The following is an 18382-nucleotide window of genomic DNA, read 5'->3' as shown; positions in this document are numbered from 1 at the left end:
AAATTTCTTATTTCTATAGTCGCCTGATGTTCAAATTGCTTTCGTCTCTGGAAGCTTGGAGTGTTAATGTTACCCCTTAGAATGAAAAAAGATCCCATTTTCTTTCCTTCCAATACACTAATGCCTCAAGTGCATCTAACAACAAAAAGTTATCACTTCTTCAGTCTCAAATTTGAAAAAGGGAAAATCTTCATGATGCTACTAATCAGTGGTAAGGAGGGTGGGGGCATGTATCTGAACATCAGGTGAGCCTAGAAATAAATTTCATCACTGTATTCCAATTCTATTTATTTCTATGAACCTCCCGTGATATTCATATTGCTGACTCCAAAACACTAAGAGGTGGTGGATAGCCATTGAAGGAGAGAGATAGGACATTTAGTTTGTTTAGGTTTTTGGGTATTTTAAACTCCAGATGACATTTTAAAAATTACGTTATTACCTTATTACTCATTTGTTATCACAGTGCTACAAATATAATTTTACCAAATCAACCATTTAAATTCAAAAGTTTATTAAACCTCAACCTCAAAGAATAATTTCACCCAACCAGCCAATTAGAATGGTGAATTCATCAGACCACAACCAACCAGCCATTATACATACAGAAGCCCAACAATCCTCGGAGCTTTACTTTGCATTTTAGAGGCTACTATCATTACAAATTAATCACTTAATATATCTAATATGGGAACCAATATAAAAGGAATACCCAAAGTGTAAATGTGCACTTAACACTATCACAATACTAAACCACAGTCACACTAACTTCTGTAGCCTTTTGATACCCATCCAAAATAGTTTTATTTGAACAAGTTAAGTAATCTAAATTATGGTTAAGATCCAGCTGACCTTGAAAAATTTGTTTTTAGTCAAAATTACCCATACTATACAATCTGTAGAAAAGAGAATGTCAATTGAAATATACATCTTGTTTTATGACAAACTGCATTTTTTAGGTCATCCAACACAAAACCTATATTTGCCAGTCCGGTCTAATATTTTCCCTGATGGAGTCTTTGGGCTTTTAGCATCTTTTTTTTCCAACTAAAGTTGTAACTAGGAGCAGATCGAATCCCAGAAGGACTGGAAGTAATTGAGAGAGTGAGACTCGTGGAGAGGCAGTCGAATCTATAATACACTATATACCATCAGAATTCTTACTAACTGGCACACTAGAAGTGCTAGGCAAAATTTTAAGAGTTACCTTAGGTGTCAAAACAGGGCAAGTTAGGCTAGAAACACTGTCTTCTCCGAAGAATCTGATGCATTCTGAGATTCACAACAAAGCAAAAATAGTAAAGGGATTTTGACGAAGGAAAAATCTATTTCTGGGCGAGGTACCTGTGTCGCCCAGTGAAATGCTCCTTATAGCACCATTTCTAAGGTATAAATACTGCTAAATATACCGGAGAAAAAAGTTGCATAGAATGCCAGGAATATACCCAGCTCGCTCACCCTTATAGGGTGTCGGTATAGTAACTGGGGCGTGTTAAAACCACTATCAGAGGTCCCTTACCAATTAGTCTTCTCCTTCCTCAACGTCCCCCGTTACTACTATTACCCCCAAGCTCAAAAAATAGCTTGAGTGGCATTTCAACATAATTCCCATGTAAATAACTAGCCTGGTCATCTCTGGATTACCCCCCAAATCAAACATTAATATACTTTAATGTTTGAAACTATTAAGTGGTCAGCTACCAGCTGAACCTAACTCTTATCATGAGGAACTGGTAAAAAAAAATCCCATTCCTTAAAACGATCAATCAAAACCTAATTCTTCACCAAGCTCACCTTCAATAAGTCACTTGAACAATTCTCCAAGGCAGTCATAGTAATACCAGAACATGTCCCTTACTTAAAATGTACAAATGACGTCAAATCACTAAAACCACAATCTCAATTGCTGGTAGAATGTCTTAAGCATGCAAAAAAGACGAGAAAACTGAAATGATAAAGGACCTATGACTCACCCATGCCTAGATAGTTGCCATCAACTGCTAGATAACTTGATACTTCCCTAAAGTGGGTAGGGAATTTTTGAAAGAAAAGAAAACAGGAAATTTTCTAATTTTAGGGTAGATATCAGCATAAAACCAGCTTCAAGAGGAAAGCACTATGGACATTGGGGGAGATTACAAAGAAATAAAATGAAATCTTCAGAGTCAAGTTAGAAACATCAAAATTAAGATAAAAAGTAAACCAACGGGTAACTATAGTGAATTTTTTTTAGCGAGGCAGATTTGCACCAACTTGCAGGGGAGCCCTTTTAGCTCAGAAAAGTTTCCTGCTATCTGATTGGTTAGAATTTTCTTATCCAACCAATCAGCGAGCAGGAAACGTTTCCGAGCTAAAAGGGCACCACTGCGAGTCGGTGCAAATCTGCCTCACTAAAAAATATTGAGTATAGAAGACCATCATAAGGTATCTTTTGCTTACAAGGAATCCAAGTAAAAACCTATAATTACTTAAGAGGCCCACTTGGATTCCTTAGTCTCTTATTCCCCAAGCCTATCATTTGATGTAGACCTGTCAATTAGAGGCAATATAGGAATGCTTAACATACATTTGAGTTACCATACACTTGTCTTTTAATCACCCTAGATGCATTTCATGAAGCATTACACAATGAAACCATGAAATATCAAGACATAAATACATCAAATGTATTGATAACTATGAATATCTAACTCCATGCAGGGGGAAACATGACAAACACACTAATGATAATCATGACTACAATAATTAATCAAAAATTCCCTTATAAAAAAAATGAATATTCCTTGATGAAATATAAAAAAAAAAAAAAAAAACAATTTGTATACTAAAATAGCCATTTTAAAAATATAATCTGGAATCGGCTCCCTTTCATCATTTGTAAGACTATCACAGGCATGCTAATAAAAATTGTGCATAGCACTAAACAAATGAAAAAAACCTTACTTTGAAAATCATGTTTGGTATCTGTCTGGACAATAATTAACTTCATGATGTTTTTGTTCTGACTGAATTCTGTTGGAGACTTCAGGATTCGGGCACCACACAATTCCAGAAGATCCTGTTCGATATAAAGAAATTTAAATTAATTAAAATTTTTGTCTATATTTCATATTACAATGCTCACACTTTTAAGAAAAATTAATAAATGTTATAAACTTTTTGAGAGAGTTCTATAGAAAGAAAATAGTTGGGTTTTATAGAGGAAAAATATAGAATCTTTACAGCAGCTGTAGATTATGCAAAACACCCCTAGTATTGAATATCTACGGTATAACTTAAAACTACAAAGATTTCAAAACTTACACCCTTTCACTCTATAAATTCACTATCCCTAAGGTTTCTCCAACAATTTAAAAAATAACTATTGTTTCCTCGGCAATGAATTTTCATAACATTCCAACAAAAAGAAAAAGGGAAAAAAGGAATAAATATCACAAATTTTAAAATATTTTTTAATTTTTTTCTAACTATACAAACTTGAGTCATTTAATAGCAGTATGAATTCTTTCAGTGGAGCTGGACACTCCGTTGCTAAGATTTTATAACAAGGTGTTGGCAGCTTCAAACTTTAAACCCCTTTATGGACAAAATAGTTATAAGAAGTGATTGATAGGAGTTGTATATGCGTAATTCCTACTATCTCTGTCCCAGTGAAGGGAGTCACTGGGACTCCAGGAGCAACATGGGCTTTCCCACAGGGACAGAGATGGTAGGAATTACGTATATACAACTCCTATCAATCACTTCTTATAACTATTTTGTCCATAAAGGGGTAAAGAAGGGCAGACACCTTTCCTTCAGACCAGCAGTGTGAAGAGAGAAATGTGTGGCAGAGGTGAAGGAGTAACTTGAAGTTTTCCTTCTTTCAACTGTGTGCTACGATGTCCTATGAAATCCAACTTTCTCAGTTACAGTGACATGGCTGTCACCAGTCCACACTTGCAAGGGAATAAACAGCAACAGATACAGTTTATATATGAAATATTTGTTTTGATGTTGTTACTGTTTTTAAAATATTTAAAAAATTGTTCATTATTTCTCATATCGTTTATTTATTTCCTTTCCATACTGGGCTATTTTTCCCTGTTGGAGTCCTTGGGCTTATAATATCTTGCTTTTCTAACTAGGGTTGTAGCTTGGCTAGTAATAACAATAACAGGACTGCTGTTAAACAGGAACAAGAATTGTATACTAGCATGTTACACAAGCAACTCTCAATCAGCTACAATTATCGGAAAAACTGTAAAACCTTTCCTCTTCCTTAACCTCCCTTGCACACAAGCTGCCAACAATATTCTAGATGAAAAATAAAATAAATAATAAAGCAGTTGAAGGCACCAAGAGTACATTTGTGTTCTTTGGCAGCTGAAAACAAAATGACTTCTCAGTGTGCTGGTGCATGTCAGTAACAACCGACGCCTTGTTAAAAGTTTTAACAGCTGCTTCCAGCTAAGCTGAAAACATACTCCTATAAAAGAATGAGTGTTTGTATTTGGTTAGAAACAAATACTTTCCTATGAGAACAGAGAGGCCTTTGAACTCCTCACAACAGTTATTAAAATTGCAATACTGTCCTGACTCTGACATGACACACAGAATATGGAACATGATCACACAGAAACAATTCCCTTTGAACAAACTAAACTACATAGTAATTGCAAGGAAATCCAGATTAAGATCTACTTCAATACTAAGTAAACTAAAATTTGAACAATATGTAGAAAGGGTCATTACTGGACTGTTGTTTGCAGCACTAAGACTGAAAATTAAAGAGACTGGCATACTGCAGATTTTCATCTTGCCATTTACTGCTAAAGTTGCACTATTTTACAAGAAACAGTCAGTTGAGAAATAAATGGAATTATGAATTTCAGCCATAAGTTTCCGCACTGGGGTCTGGAAGGTCATTCACCGCTCTTGTGCAACATGAAAAAACCCTTTATTGCAGTTTGAAGGAAAAATTAAGATGTTAGGCCACAAAATGGAAGTGGGAACAGAGGTGTAGCAGAGGGCTAAATACGGAATGCCGCTACAAGCCAAAATGTTATTTTTATTAATAAAATAAATTTTTGAATATACTTACCCGATAATCATGTAGCTGTCAACTCCGTTGCCCGACAGAATTCTATGGAGGGATACGCCAGCTATCACAATACTAGAAGGGGGTGTATTTACCAGCGCCACCTGTGGCCAGGTACTCAAGTACTTCTTGTTGACACCTCCTCAATTATTCCTCGGTCCACTGGTTCTCTATGGGGAGGAAGGGAGGGTCGATTAAATCATGATTATCGGGTAAGTATATTCAAAAATTTATTTTATTAATAAAAATAACATTTTTCAATATTAAACTTACCCGATAATCATGTAGCTGATTCACACCCAGGGGGGTGGGTGAAAAACCAGTGTACAAGACTAAAGGATAGCTAAGTATCCCGTATTTCATATAATCAGTTATCCACAATAACAATGAAATAATAAGTACCTGGTAAGGAAGTCGACTTGAACCGTTACTCTGCCTTTAATAAGATCGTCTTCCTTACTGAGCGCAGCGTTCCTCTTGGGAGGCTGAATCAACTCAAAGGTGCTAAAGTATACAGGGCTGCAACCCATACTAAAGGACCTCATCACAACCTTTAACCTTGGCGCTTCTCAAGAAAGAATTGACCACCCGCCAAATCAACAAGGATGTGGAAGGCTTCTTAGCCGACCGTACAACCCATAAAAAGTATTCAAGAGAAAGGTTAAAAAGTTATGGGATTATGGGAATGTAGTGGCTGAGCCCTCGCCTACTACTGCATTCGTTGCTACGAATGGACCCAGGGTGTAGCAGTACTCGTAAAGAGACTGGACATCTTTGAGATAGCATGATGCGAACACTGACTTGCTTCTCCAATAGGTTGCATCCATAACACTCTGCAGAGAACGGTTCTGTTTGAAGGCAACTGAAGTAGCCACAGCTCTCACTTCATGTGTCCTTACCTTCAGCAAAGCAAGGTCTTCTTCCTTCAGATGAGAATTTGCTTCTCTAATCAGAAGCCTGATGTAGTAAGAAACTGAGTTCTTAGACATTGGTAGAGAAGGCTTCTTGATAGCACACCATAAGGCTTCTGATTGTCCTCGTAATGGTTTTGACCTTCTTAGATAGTACTTAAGAGCTCTAACTGGGCAAAGTACTCTCTCCAGTTCGTTCCCCACCATGTTGGACAGGCTTGGGATCTCGAACGACTTAGGCCAAGGACGGGAAGGAAGCTCGTTTTTAGCCAAAAAACCGAGCTGCAAGGAACATGTAGCCGTTTCAGATGTGAAACCTATGTTCCTGCTGAAGGCGTGGATCTCACTTACTCTTTTACCTGTTGCTAAGCACACGAGGAAAAGAGTTTTTAATGTGAGGTCCTTAAAAGAGGCTGATTGGAGCGGTTCAAATCCTGATGACATTAGGAACCTTAGGACCACGTCTAGATTCCAGCCTGGAGTGGACAACCGACGTTCCTTTGAGGTCTCAAAAGACCTAAGGAGGTCCTGTAGATCTTTGTTGGAGGAAAGATCCAAGCCTCTGTGGCGGAAAACCGCTGCCAACATACTTCTGTAACCCTTGATCGTAGGAGCTGATAGGGATCTTACGTTCCTTAGATGTAACAGGAAGTCAGCAATCTGGGTTACAGTGGTACTGGTTGAGGAAACTGCATTGGCCTTGCACCAGCTTCGGAAGACTTCCCATTAAGACTGATAGACTCTGAGAGTGGATGTCGTCCTTGCTCTGGCAATCGCTCTGGCTGCCTCCTTCGAAAAGCCTCTAGCTCTTGAGAGTCTTTCGATAGTCTGAAGGCAGTCAGACGAAGAGCGTGGAGGTTTGGGTGTACCTTCTTTACGTGAGGTTGACGCAGAAGGTCCACTCTAGGAGGAAGAGTCCTGGGAACGTCGACCAGCCATTGCAGTACCTCGGTGAACCATTCTCTCGCGGGCCAGAGGGGAGCAACCAACGTCAGCCGTGTCCCTTTGTGAGAGGCGAACTTCTGAAGTACCCTGTTGACAATCTTGAACGGCGGGAATGCATACAGGTCGAGATGGGACCAATCCAGCAGAAAGGCATCCACGCGAACTGCTGCTGGGTCTGGAATCGGAGAACAAAACAAGAGGAGCCTCTTGGTCATCGAGGTAGCGAATAGATCTATGGTTGGCTGACCCCACAGGGCCCAAAGTCTGCTGCAAACATTCTTGTGAAGGGTCCACTCTGTGGGGAAGACCTGACCCTTCCGGCTGAGGCGATCTGCCATGACATTCATATCGCCCTGAATGAGCCTCGTTACCAGCGTGAGCTTTCGATCTTTTGACCAAATGAGGAGGTCCCTTGCGATCTCGAACAACTTCCTCGAATGAGTCCCTCCCTGCTTGGAGATGTAAGCCAAGGCTGTGGTGTAGTCGGAGTTCACCTCCACCACCTTGTTAAGCTGGAGGGACTTGAAGTTTATCAAGGCCAGATGAACTGCCAACAACTCCTTGCAATAGATGTGAAGTGTCCTTTGCTCCTGATTCCATGTTCCCGAGCATTCCTGTCCGTCCAGTGTCGCACCCCAGCCCGTGTCCGATGCGTCCGAGAAGAGACGGTGGTCGGGGGTCTGAACAGCCAATGGTAGACCTTCCTAGAAGAATGCTGTTCTTCCACCACGTTAGAGTAGACCTCATCTCTTCGGAAACAGGAACTGAACCCGTCTCTAGCGTCATGTCCTTTATCCAGTGAGCAGCTAGATGATACTGAAGGGGGCGGAGGTGGAGTCTCCCTAACTCGATGAACAGGGCCAGCGATGAAAGTGTCCCTGTTAGACTCATCCAGTGCCTGACTAAGCATCGGTTCCTTCTCAGCATGCTCTGGATGCATTCTAGGGCTTGGAAGATCCTTGGGGCCGACGGACAAGTCCGAAAAGCTCGACTCTGAAGATCCATACCCAAGGAGACAATGGTCTGGGATGGAACGAGCTGAGACTCCTCAAAATTGACCAGGAGGCCCAGTTCCTTGGTCAGATCCATAGTCCATTTGAAAATCTCCAGACAGCGACGAATTGTGGGAGCTCTTAAAAGCCAGTCGTCTGACGGAGCCGGACACAAGATCATGATACTGCTGCACAGTCTGTAAACTGTCAATCATGGGCAAGCGAGGAAGTACAGTGACAACCCGAATCTGTCTAGACTGTCTGGGTCGTACAGACAACTCCTTAACGGGTTGCTGAGGTTGCCGCACTGCGTCACAACAAGTCCCTTCTGTTGGTTGTTGAACGTCTTCCCCGTGACACATTGACTCCGTAAACAAAAAATTCTCTAACAAGGACTAAGCTTGGACTGCATGTCATGCAACACAGCTCAAGGTCTATGGGAGCAGGTGTGGTAACAGACGGGATTAGCGGCTGAAGTGGAACCATTACCTTCCCTGTAAGCATGTTATGCTTAAATAAAAGTCCATAAGAGGTTATGCAGCTAAAGGCTCCCTCCAAATGACAGAGTCCTCAAGGGAATATCAGAAGGAGGGAGAAAAGAACTTTCTCATCTACAGGGACCTTATCCTAGAAAAGCTAAGTTCTCTGAGTGAGGGTTCACTGGTGCAAAAGCAGCAGACTAGAAGGCAACGTTATGAAACTGCTTGACAGTCTAGTGAGTTGGCAACAACCTAAGATGTGTTGAGAAGCATGCGGTAAGGTATGCAGAGCATGATGTATGCAGAGTATGCTGTATGCAGAGCATGCTGTATGTAGAGCATGTTGTATGCAGAGCATGCTGAATGCAGAGCATGCTGTATGCAGAGCATGTTGTATGCAGAGCATGCTGAATGCAGAGCATGCTGTATGCTGAGCATGTAGTAAGCAGAGCCTGCTGAAGCAGAGCCTGCTGTAAGGAAAGCAGAGCGTGTGCATGGCGTTTAACATTTCTCAGAAATTCCATGACCAGTGCTAGAGTGCTTTATGCATGCTTGCATGGGGTTTAAACCATGGTATGAAAATGGAGGTAAGGTATGCTGAACAGCAGAGTCAGAACGAGCTGGAACAACAATAGTTGTGGTTTCCTCTTCAAGACTCCGATGAGGGAACACCTGAGGCTCAGTCTGCAAAGGCTGAATAAAAGACAAGCAGAAGGAAGGCGCATGGGTGGAGGAGGCTGACTCCTAGCATGAGTGGTTGAACCCAAGGGTTGCGCTTGCTGAGCGGTTGGCGGAAGCGGAGTAGCAAGTTCCAGTTCCTGTGGTGTGAGCGGAGCGCGATGAGGAAGAGGCTGCGCAGAACAAGGTAAATGTCTCGCAAGCTGAGGCTCCTGAGGCGCAAGGCTAAGGTGTTGTGGTGCTTGCCTTGTGGAGGGTTGAGCTCGCTGCAGCGAGAGCTGAGGAGACTGACTCATGGACGGGAGAGGTTGTTGTACCTCAACCGAGAGTTGCATCACTGGTGGAGCAGCAAGTGGAGGCGGAGGAAGAGAGGTATAATCCTCCTGATCCCAATGTAAAGGTTGCCTTAAGGAAGGCGGAGGCTGAACACCACAGGGAACAGCAAACTCAGCACGTGGCTCAACATCGTACGCCTGGCAGGTGGAACTGCTGGCAGGTGGTACTGCGATCAGGCGGAGCGAGTGTAGGAGGAGGGAGTGTAGGCGGAGGCGGAGGAGCAACACTCTCAGCCCGACACTCACGCATCAAGTCCGAAAGCTGTGCTTGCATGGACTGTAGTAGAGTCCACAACATCGTACGCCTGGCAGATGGTACTGTGATCAGGGGGAGCGAGTGTAGGTGGAGGGAGTGTAGGCGGAGGCGGAGGAGCAACACTCTCAGCCCGACACTCACGCATCAAGTCCGAAAGCTGTGCTTGCATGGACTGTAGTAGAGTTCACAACATCGTACGCCTGGCAGGTGGTACTGTGATCAGGCGGAGCGATCATAGGCGGGGGGGGGAGTGTAGGCGGAGGCGGAGGCGCAACACTCTCAGCCCGACACTCACGCATCAAGACCGAAAGTTGTGACTGTATGGACTGCAGTAGAGTTAACTTGGGGTCGGCAGACACTAAGTTCTGCTGAGGTAAAGCCTTAACAGCAGAGATCTGTTGTGGCAGAACCTTACTCCTCTTAGGCGGAGTGTAATCAACTGATGACTGAGGAGAGTCAGAGCTAACCCAATGACTGCATTCGGGTTGTGAACTTTAACTTCGTACGTCTGGCATAGGTCTGGACTTAACGTTTAAGAGGTCTTGAGACCTGAGACCAGCGTTACTCTGCCTTTATTTTCTCCCCTAATCTCTTCTGCAGACGAGCAAAATAAGGGCTCAATCGTCTGCGGGTGGGAGTGACGGTCTCGGTAAGACACGCCCACAACCACCGAGAATACTTCTGTGCGCCGATCAAGGCCTGCTGAACCCTTATGCCCTTCGACATTGCTTCTCCCCTGGGCTTGGGAGCTTGCAAGAGGTCCCGGACTGGGAGGACGACTGGCGCGCACAAAAGTACCCTCACGCACTAATCACTTATCACTTTGATTTCTGTTTGCACTTATTTCACTGAACTCGAAACTTTAAGTGGTTTGTACCTGAAATACGCAATTCTATCCTTTCTCAAAGTTAGTAATTGCGAAAACAGAATTACAATGTAACAGAAAAATCTAATGAAAGATAATTCAGTGGTTGGAAAGAGACTAAACACTAGATCACTCTAGAAACGTTTAGTTTCTTCCCCTAAAGAGGCTAGGGAGAAGAGCAAAAAACGATAACGACGTTACTCGTACGCCTGGCAGGCTTGAATGAAACGTTTATCCTCTCTCTCCCTCCGTCTCTATCTCTCTCTCTCTCTCTCTCTCTTGACTTAGAACCTGAGAGAAGAGCCCAATCATATATATCGTTAAAACATATTATTGTTAAAGGAAAAAACTGAAAAGTTCCTTTATTAGGATCAAAACCATTAAGTTAAGAAAGAATGAACAAAACGCTAGACACGGTTACTCTTACTGCAACGTGAAACCGTGAACATTCTTTCTCTATCGTAACGATAGAGTGCAAGTTGAACGTTCTGAACGTCAACAACTGCAGAGACAAAACAAAACGTTAGTTCAACTTTGAAAACAGTACGAGACTGTCAAAGAAAATCTTTCAAACTCTGTGGCGGAAATAGCATAATATGTTAACAGGTAAAACCGAAATGACGGGCTCAAAGTTATTAACTTCGGTAAAAGACCGCCTACTATTAGGAAGGTCGAATATAAACAAATATAAAAATTAATTTTAATGAGTTTATAATAAAAGGAAGTTAATCGAAGAGGCCTATAAGAGGCGGAGAGATATAAAATAAATCTATAACTTTTGTTAAGCAAAATTAAGAAAGAGAGTCTATACTCTCTTAGACACCAACACTTCCGTCTAAGGGAAGGGTCGGCCATTGAAAGGTGAACGAGAGTTCATACTCTCTAGTCACCATAATTAATCAAATTAATTCCAAAAGCTAACTAAGCTAATATAGAAGTTTCCAGTAAAGCGACAGCCGAAATCAAAGAGAAATACTTCACCAAAGTCGTGAAAATACTCCAAGAACATAAGCGTATCCCAGAACGTCTTGCCGGAAGCACGACAGAGGAATAATTGAGGAGGTGTCAACAAGAAGTACTTGAGTACCTGGCCACAGGTGGCGCTGGTAAATACACCCCCTTCTAGTATTGTGATAGCTGGCGTATCCCTCCATAGAATTCTGTCGGGCAACGGAGTTGACAGCTACATGATTATCGGGTAAGTTTAATATTGAAAAACGGCTCTTCAAAGACCAAGTACAGTAATGCTTACAGAGCACCATTTGAGATACGCTGACAGCACCCCCCCCCCCCCCCTCATTGGGCTAAAGAAAATACAAAGTGTTTTTACCCATTGGTAAGTTGTTTGTCAAAATATATTCAACTTTGGATTTTCTTTTACAAGATATTTTTTTTTTAATTTCTATCAAATTACTATAAAGTATTGGTTAAATCTGAACAATGTTAGCATTTGTAAAGTTACAGGTTTAATAGCTTGTAATAAGCTAGGTTAGTTGCAGAATCAGTTTGTAAAAAGGCACTATTTGCATGGATATGGGAACCAAAATTTTATTAATGAAAAGGGAAACTTGCATAGCAGTTACTCCCAGGGCCCTCAAAAAATAAAATGAAAGCAAACCGATTACAATCAGTCCCGATCATAAAGATTCTAGATTCATTAAGTCATACTGCACATGCTCCTCCAGTATGTAAAGATAAAACTACTATCAGCAGTTGTGAATACTAGGCAGGAAGTCCCCCATCAGATATATTCATTCTTGCATGATTACCACAGCTAAGTGCAATATTTGTAATTTACTTCAGTTTTACACTATATCATTTAGTCTATGAATATTGCTAGTATTAAAAAATACAAGTACTGTTTTACAGTTTACATTCCACATATGAAGAAAACTATTTTCTTTTGTAAAATAATGAGAATATGATATAAAGTTATGTCATCTATACATTTGCCCATTTCAAACTATTACAATACCTTTAGTTGGTCGACAGAGACTTCATGAAAAGGAGGTTTAAGGTAAAACTCATAATTTTCAAAAATAGGTTTAAAGTATGTTCGACTTCGACGTGGTCCTGGAATTCCAGTGCAATCTAATACTTCATAATCAACCTGAAAGTAAAATATCAATATTAGAAAAGCAGTAAATTATAATATTCAAGTGCAGTATTAATCTTGAATGTATTCTTTGCAGTCCTGTACTATATATTGTAAAAACTTTAATGCTTGTACTGATAGAAAAATACTGCAAAATTATCAACATTTAAAAATATGCAAACCCTAAAATCAATAGAACACATCAACTTCTTATATAAAGTATCTATCATAACTCGCTACATAATGTACAACTAAAAAAAATGGCCTCTATGATCTCTTCTCTTATAAAAGTATCTAGAATTTTAATTCACCTTCACATTTCTTAAAGTAAATTCTTTAAATCATATTAGAGTATGTATTTTAAAGATATAATAGTAATAACCCAGTCATCAAGGTAAACCCCCCCCCCAAAAAAAAAATGAAGTATCATTTTAACACAAACCTCCGGTAAACTTTTGTTGAGAGAGAGCGAGTCAAATACCCACTGTAATGAAAGGACCCAGCACCCAGCTGCAACCCCATAAAGATACTTGAGGGTTCGTTGAGCAAGCATATCTTTATCTGTCTTAACAACCACGTGTGTAACGGTAGATGTCCAAGATTTCTTCAATGAAGATCCATCAACAGCTATTCTCTTGATAAATTCATCGACTTTCAACATTTCACTTGAATTGAGACCTGTACAGACTACATGACACGCTTCCTGGACAGGAGCACTTGCTGGCTTTTCGTTTGGTCTGGAATTCAAGAGGAACATAACTTAAGTCTTAGTAAAGTAAGATACAGATGGAATGATAAAATACCCATTGAGGCAAAACTGAAAAACACACTGTAGTTTATGATCTTGTCAAAATCAGCTATTGTCATTACTTACACTGACATTTTAATGTATATTCTTACTGTATACTTGAAATTTCTTAAACTAAACCATTTTATAACTGAATTTCCATTAAGTCTTAATATTCATCTGTAGCATTCCACATATTTTCCCTAAAATATACAATAAAACAATTATACAAAGACACTTTAAGCAAAAGCAAGAGGAAATAAGGAAAACATTCCCCACATGTAGTCCACAGAACCAATATGGCACTTTCTAATGTTTACAACTTGTTGTCAAATCATCAACACAAATATGATTGCTGTAATATATTTGCTCTTTTACTATTAATCTGTTCCCACCCAATATTGGTTTTCATTTCCTTTCATGAGTGTTATTAAGGCAGTTCCCACATATCCAAAGTTTTATTACTTCCCAAATGCACGTAGAAAGAGAGAAAAAATGTTATTTTCATTAGTAAAATAAATTTTTGAATATACTTACCCGATAATCATGTAGCTGTCAACTCTGTTGCCCGACAGAATTCTATGGAGGGATACGCCAGCTATCACAATACTAGAAGGGGGTGTACTTACCAGCGCCACCTGTGGCCAGGTACTCAAGTACTTCTTGTTGACACCTCCTCAATTATTCCTCGGTCCCACTGGTTCTCTATGGGGAGGAAGGGAGGGTCAATTAAATCATGATTATCGGGTAAGTATATTCAAAAATTTATTTTACTAATGAAAATAACATTTTTCAATATTAAACTTACCCGATAATCATGTAGCTGATTCACACCCAGGGGGGTGGGTGAAAACCAGTGTACAAGATTAAAGGATAGCTAAGTATCCCATATTTCATATAACAGTTATCTCAAATAACAATGAAATAATAAGTACCTGGTAAGGAAGTCGAATTGAACCGTTACTCTGTCTCTTTTTTAAGTTCGTCTTCCTTACTGAGCGCAGCGTTCCTCTTGGAGGCTGAATCAACCCAAAGGTGCTAAAGTATACAGGGCTGCAACCCATACTAAAGGACCTCATCACAACCTTTAACCTCGGCGCTTCTCAAGAAGGAATTGACCACCCGCCAAATCAACAAGGATGTGGAAGGCTTCTTAGCCGACCGAACAACCCATAAAAAGTATTCAAGAGAAAGGTTAAAAAAGTTATGGGATTATGGGAATGTAGTGGCTGAGCCCTCGCCTACTACTGTATTCGTTGCTACGAATGGACCCAGGGTGTAGCAGTACTCGTAAAGAGACTGGACATCTTTGAGATAGAATGATGCGAACACTGACTTGCTTCTCCAATAGGTTGCATCCATAACACTCTGCAGAGAACGGTTCTGTTTGAAGGCCACTGAAGTAGCCACAGCTCTCACTTCATGTGTCCTTACCTTCAGCAAAGCAAGGTCTTCTTCCTTCAGATGAGAATTTGCTTCTCTAATCAGAAGCCTGATGTAGTAAGAAACTGAGTTCTTAGACATTGGAAGAGAAGGCTTCTTGATAGCACACCATAAGGCTTCTGATTGTCCTCGTAATGGTTTTGACCTTCTTAGATAGTACTTAAGAGCTCTAACTGGGCAAAGTACTCTCTCTAGTTCGTTCCCCACCATGTTGGACAGGCTTGGGATCTCGAACGACTTAGGGCAAGGACGGGAAGGAAGCTCGTTTTAGCCAAAAAACCGAGCTGCAAGGAACATGTAGCCGTTTCAGATGTGAAACCTATGTTCCTGCTGAAGGCGTGGATCTCACTTACTCTTTTACCTGTTGCTAAGCACACGAGGAAAAGAGTTTCTAATGTGAGGTCCTTAAAAGAGGCTGATTGGAACGGTTCAAATCCTGATGACATTAGGAACCTTAGGACCACGTCTAGATTCCAGCCTGGAGTGGACAACCGACGTTCCTTTGAGGTCTCAAAAGACCTAAGGAGGTCCTGTAGATCTTTGTTGGAGGAAAGATCCAAGCCTCTGTGGCGGAAAACCGCTGCCAACATACTTCTGTAACCCTTGATCGTAGGAGCTGATAGGGATTTTACGTTCCTTAGATGTAACAGGAAGTCAGCAATCTGGGTTACAGTGGTACTGGTTGAGGAAAACTGCATTGGCCTTGCACCAGCTTCGGAAGACTTCCCATTAAGACTGATAGACTCTGAGAGTGGATGTCGTCCTTGCTCTGGCAATCGTTCTGGCTGCCTCCTTCGAAAAGCCTCTAGTTCTTGAGAGACTTTCGATAGTCTGAAGGCAGTCAGACGAAGAGCGTGGAGGTTTGGGTGTACCTTCTTTACGTGAGGTTGACGCAGAAGGTCCACTCTAGGAGGAAGAGTCCTGGGAACGTCGACCAGCCATTGCAGTACCTCGGAGAACCCTTCTCTCGCGGGTCAGAGGGGAGCAACCAACGTCAACCGTGTCCCTTTGTGAGAGGCGAACTTCTGAAGTACCCTGTTGACAATCTTGAACGGCGGGAATGCATACAGGTTGAGATGGGACCAATCCAGCAGAAAGGCATCCACGCGAACTGCTGCTGGGTCTGGAATCGGAGAACAAAACAAGAGGAGCTTCTTGGTCATCGAGGTAGCGAATAGAACTATGGTTGGCTGACCCCACAGGGCCCAAAGTCTGCTGCAAACATTCTTGTGAAGGGTCCACTCTGTGGGGAAGACCTGACCCTTACGGCTGAGGCGATCTGCCATGACATTCATATCGCCCTGAATGAGCCTCGTTACCAGCGTGAGCTTTCGATCTTTTGACCAAATGAGGAGGTCCCTTGCGATCTCGAACAACTTCCTCGAACGAGTCCCTCCCTGCTTGGAGATGTAAGCCAAGGCTGTGGTGTAGTCGGAGTTCACCTCCACCACCTTGTTAAGCTGGAGGGACTTGAAGTTTATCAAGGCCAGATGAACTGCCAACAACTCCTTGCAATAGATGTGAAGTGTCCTTTGCTCCTGATTCCATGTTCCCGAGCATTCCTGTCCGTCCAGTGTCGCACCCCAGCCCGTGTCCGATGCGTCCGAGAAGAGACGGTGGTCGGGGGTCTGAACAGCCAAAGGTAGACCTTCCTTGAGAAGAATGCTGTTCTTCCACCACGTTAGAGTAGACCTCATCTCTTCGGAAACAGGAACTGAGCCCGTCTCTAGCGTCATGTCCTTTATCCAGTGAGCAGCTAGATGATACTGAAGGGGGCGGAGGTGGAGTCTCCCTAACTCGATGAACAGGGCCAGCGATGAAAGTGTCCCTGTTAGACTCATCCCCTGCCTGACTAAGCATCGGTTCCTTCTCAGCATGCTCTGGATGCATTCTAGGGCTTGGAAGATCCTTGGGGCCGACGGACAAGTCCGAAAAGCTCGACTCTGAAGATCCATACCCAAGGAAACAATGGTCTGGGATGGAACGAGCTGAGACTCCTCAAAATTGACCAGGAGGCCCAGTTCCTTGGTCAGATCCATAGTCCATTTGAAAATCTCCAGACAGCGACGACTTGTGGGAGCTCTTAAAAGCCAGTCGTCTGACGGAGCCGGACACAAGATCATGATACTGCTGCACAGTCTGTAAACTGTCAATCATGGGCAAGCGAGGAAGTACAGTGACAACCCGAATCTGTCTAGACTGTCTGGGTCGTACAGACAACTCCTTAACGGGTTGCTGAGGTTGCCGCACTGCGTCACAACAAGTCCCTTCTGTTGGTTGTTGAACGTCTTCCCAGTGACACATTGACTCCGTAAACAAAAAATCCTCTAACAAGGACTAAGCTTGGACTGCATGTCATGCAACACAGCTCAAGGTCTATGGGAGCAGGTGTGGTAACAGACGGGATTAGCGGCTGAAGTGGAACCATTACCTTCCCTGTAAGCATGTTATGCTTAAATAAAAGTCCATAAGAGGTTATGCAGCTAAAGGCTCCCTCCAAATGACAGAGTCCTCAAGGGAATATCAGAAGGAGGGAGAAAAGAACTTTCTCATCTACAGGGACCTTATCCTAGAAAAGCTAAGTTCTCTGAGTGAGGGTTCACTGGTGCAAAAGCAGCAGACTAGAAGGCAACGTTATGAAACTGCTTGACAGTCTAGTGAGTTGGCAACAACCCAAGATATGTTGAGAAGCATGCGGTAAGGTATGCAGAGCATGATGAATGCAGAGTATGCCGTATGCAGAGCATGTTGTATGCAGAGCATGCTGAATGCAGAGCATGCTGAATGCTGAGCATGTAGTAAGCAGAGCCTGCTGTAAGCAGAGCCTGCTATAAGGAAAGCAGAGCGTGTGCATGGCGTTTAACATTCTCAGAAATTCCATGACCAGTGCTAGAGTGCTTTATGCATGCTTGCATGGGGTTTAAAAATCAACATAATGTTTACCTTACATTCATAACTCATGATTCATATTTTTGCCATGGTTTGAAAATGGAGGTAAGGTATGCTGAACAGCAGAGTCAGAACGAGCTGGAACAACAACAGTGGAAGGAGGAGGTGCAGAAAGTTCCTGTTCCTGTGGTATGAGTGGAGCGTGAAGAGACCGAGGTTGCGCAGAACAAGGTAAAGTTCCCGCAAGCAGAGGTGTCTGAGGCGCAGGATCAGGGTGCACGGGTTGAGCTCGGTGCAGCAGCTGAGGAGACTGACTCACAGGTGGAAGAGGTTGTACCTCCACCGAGAGTTGCACCACCGGTGGAGCAGCCAGGGGAGGAGGAGGAAGAGTGGAGTAATCCTCCTGATCCCAAACCGAAGGTTGCCTTAAAGAAGGCTGAGGCTGAACAACACTGGGAACAGTGAACACAGAAAGTGGTTCAACATCGTACGCCTGGCAGATGGTGCTGCGACTGGGTGCAGCGAGTGCAGGCGGGTGCAGCACAGGCTGAACGGGTGCAGCGAGTGCAGGCCGTTGCAGCACAGGCTGAACGGGTGCAGGCGGTTGGTGCACCACCAGTGCAGGCG

General features: G+C 42.5%; 1 protein-coding gene across 3 annotated transcripts in view; it reads right to left on the bottom strand.

Moving 5' to 3' along the window:
• The window catches only part of LOC137631538 (uro-adherence factor A-like), a 56228-nt gene that overhangs the window by 1967 nt on the left and 35879 nt on the right, over nucleotides 1–18382 (bottom strand). For all 3 annotated transcript variants that reach the window (XM_068363312.1, XM_068363314.1, XM_068363313.1), the window contains exons 11-13: nucleotides 13079–13373; nucleotides 12517–12651; nucleotides 2944–3058 (exon numbers count right to left, since the gene is read on the bottom strand). In XM_068363312.1, coding sequence (XP_068219413.1) covers nucleotides 2944–3058; nucleotides 12517–12651; nucleotides 13079–13373 — 545 coding nt within the window. The remainder of the gene's footprint in view (nucleotides 1–2943; nucleotides 3059–12516; nucleotides 12652–13078; nucleotides 13374–18382) is intronic.

Source organism: Palaemon carinicauda, chromosome 40 (genome assembly GCF_036898095.1).
Source record: "Palaemon carinicauda isolate YSFRI2023 chromosome 40, ASM3689809v2, whole genome shotgun sequence".
Classification (NCBI taxonomy): Eukaryota; Metazoa; Arthropoda; class Malacostraca; order Decapoda; family Palaemonidae; genus Palaemon; species Palaemon carinicauda.
Note: the sequence above shows the minus strand (reverse complement) of the source record. Positions and strands in the feature narration are given on the sequence as shown.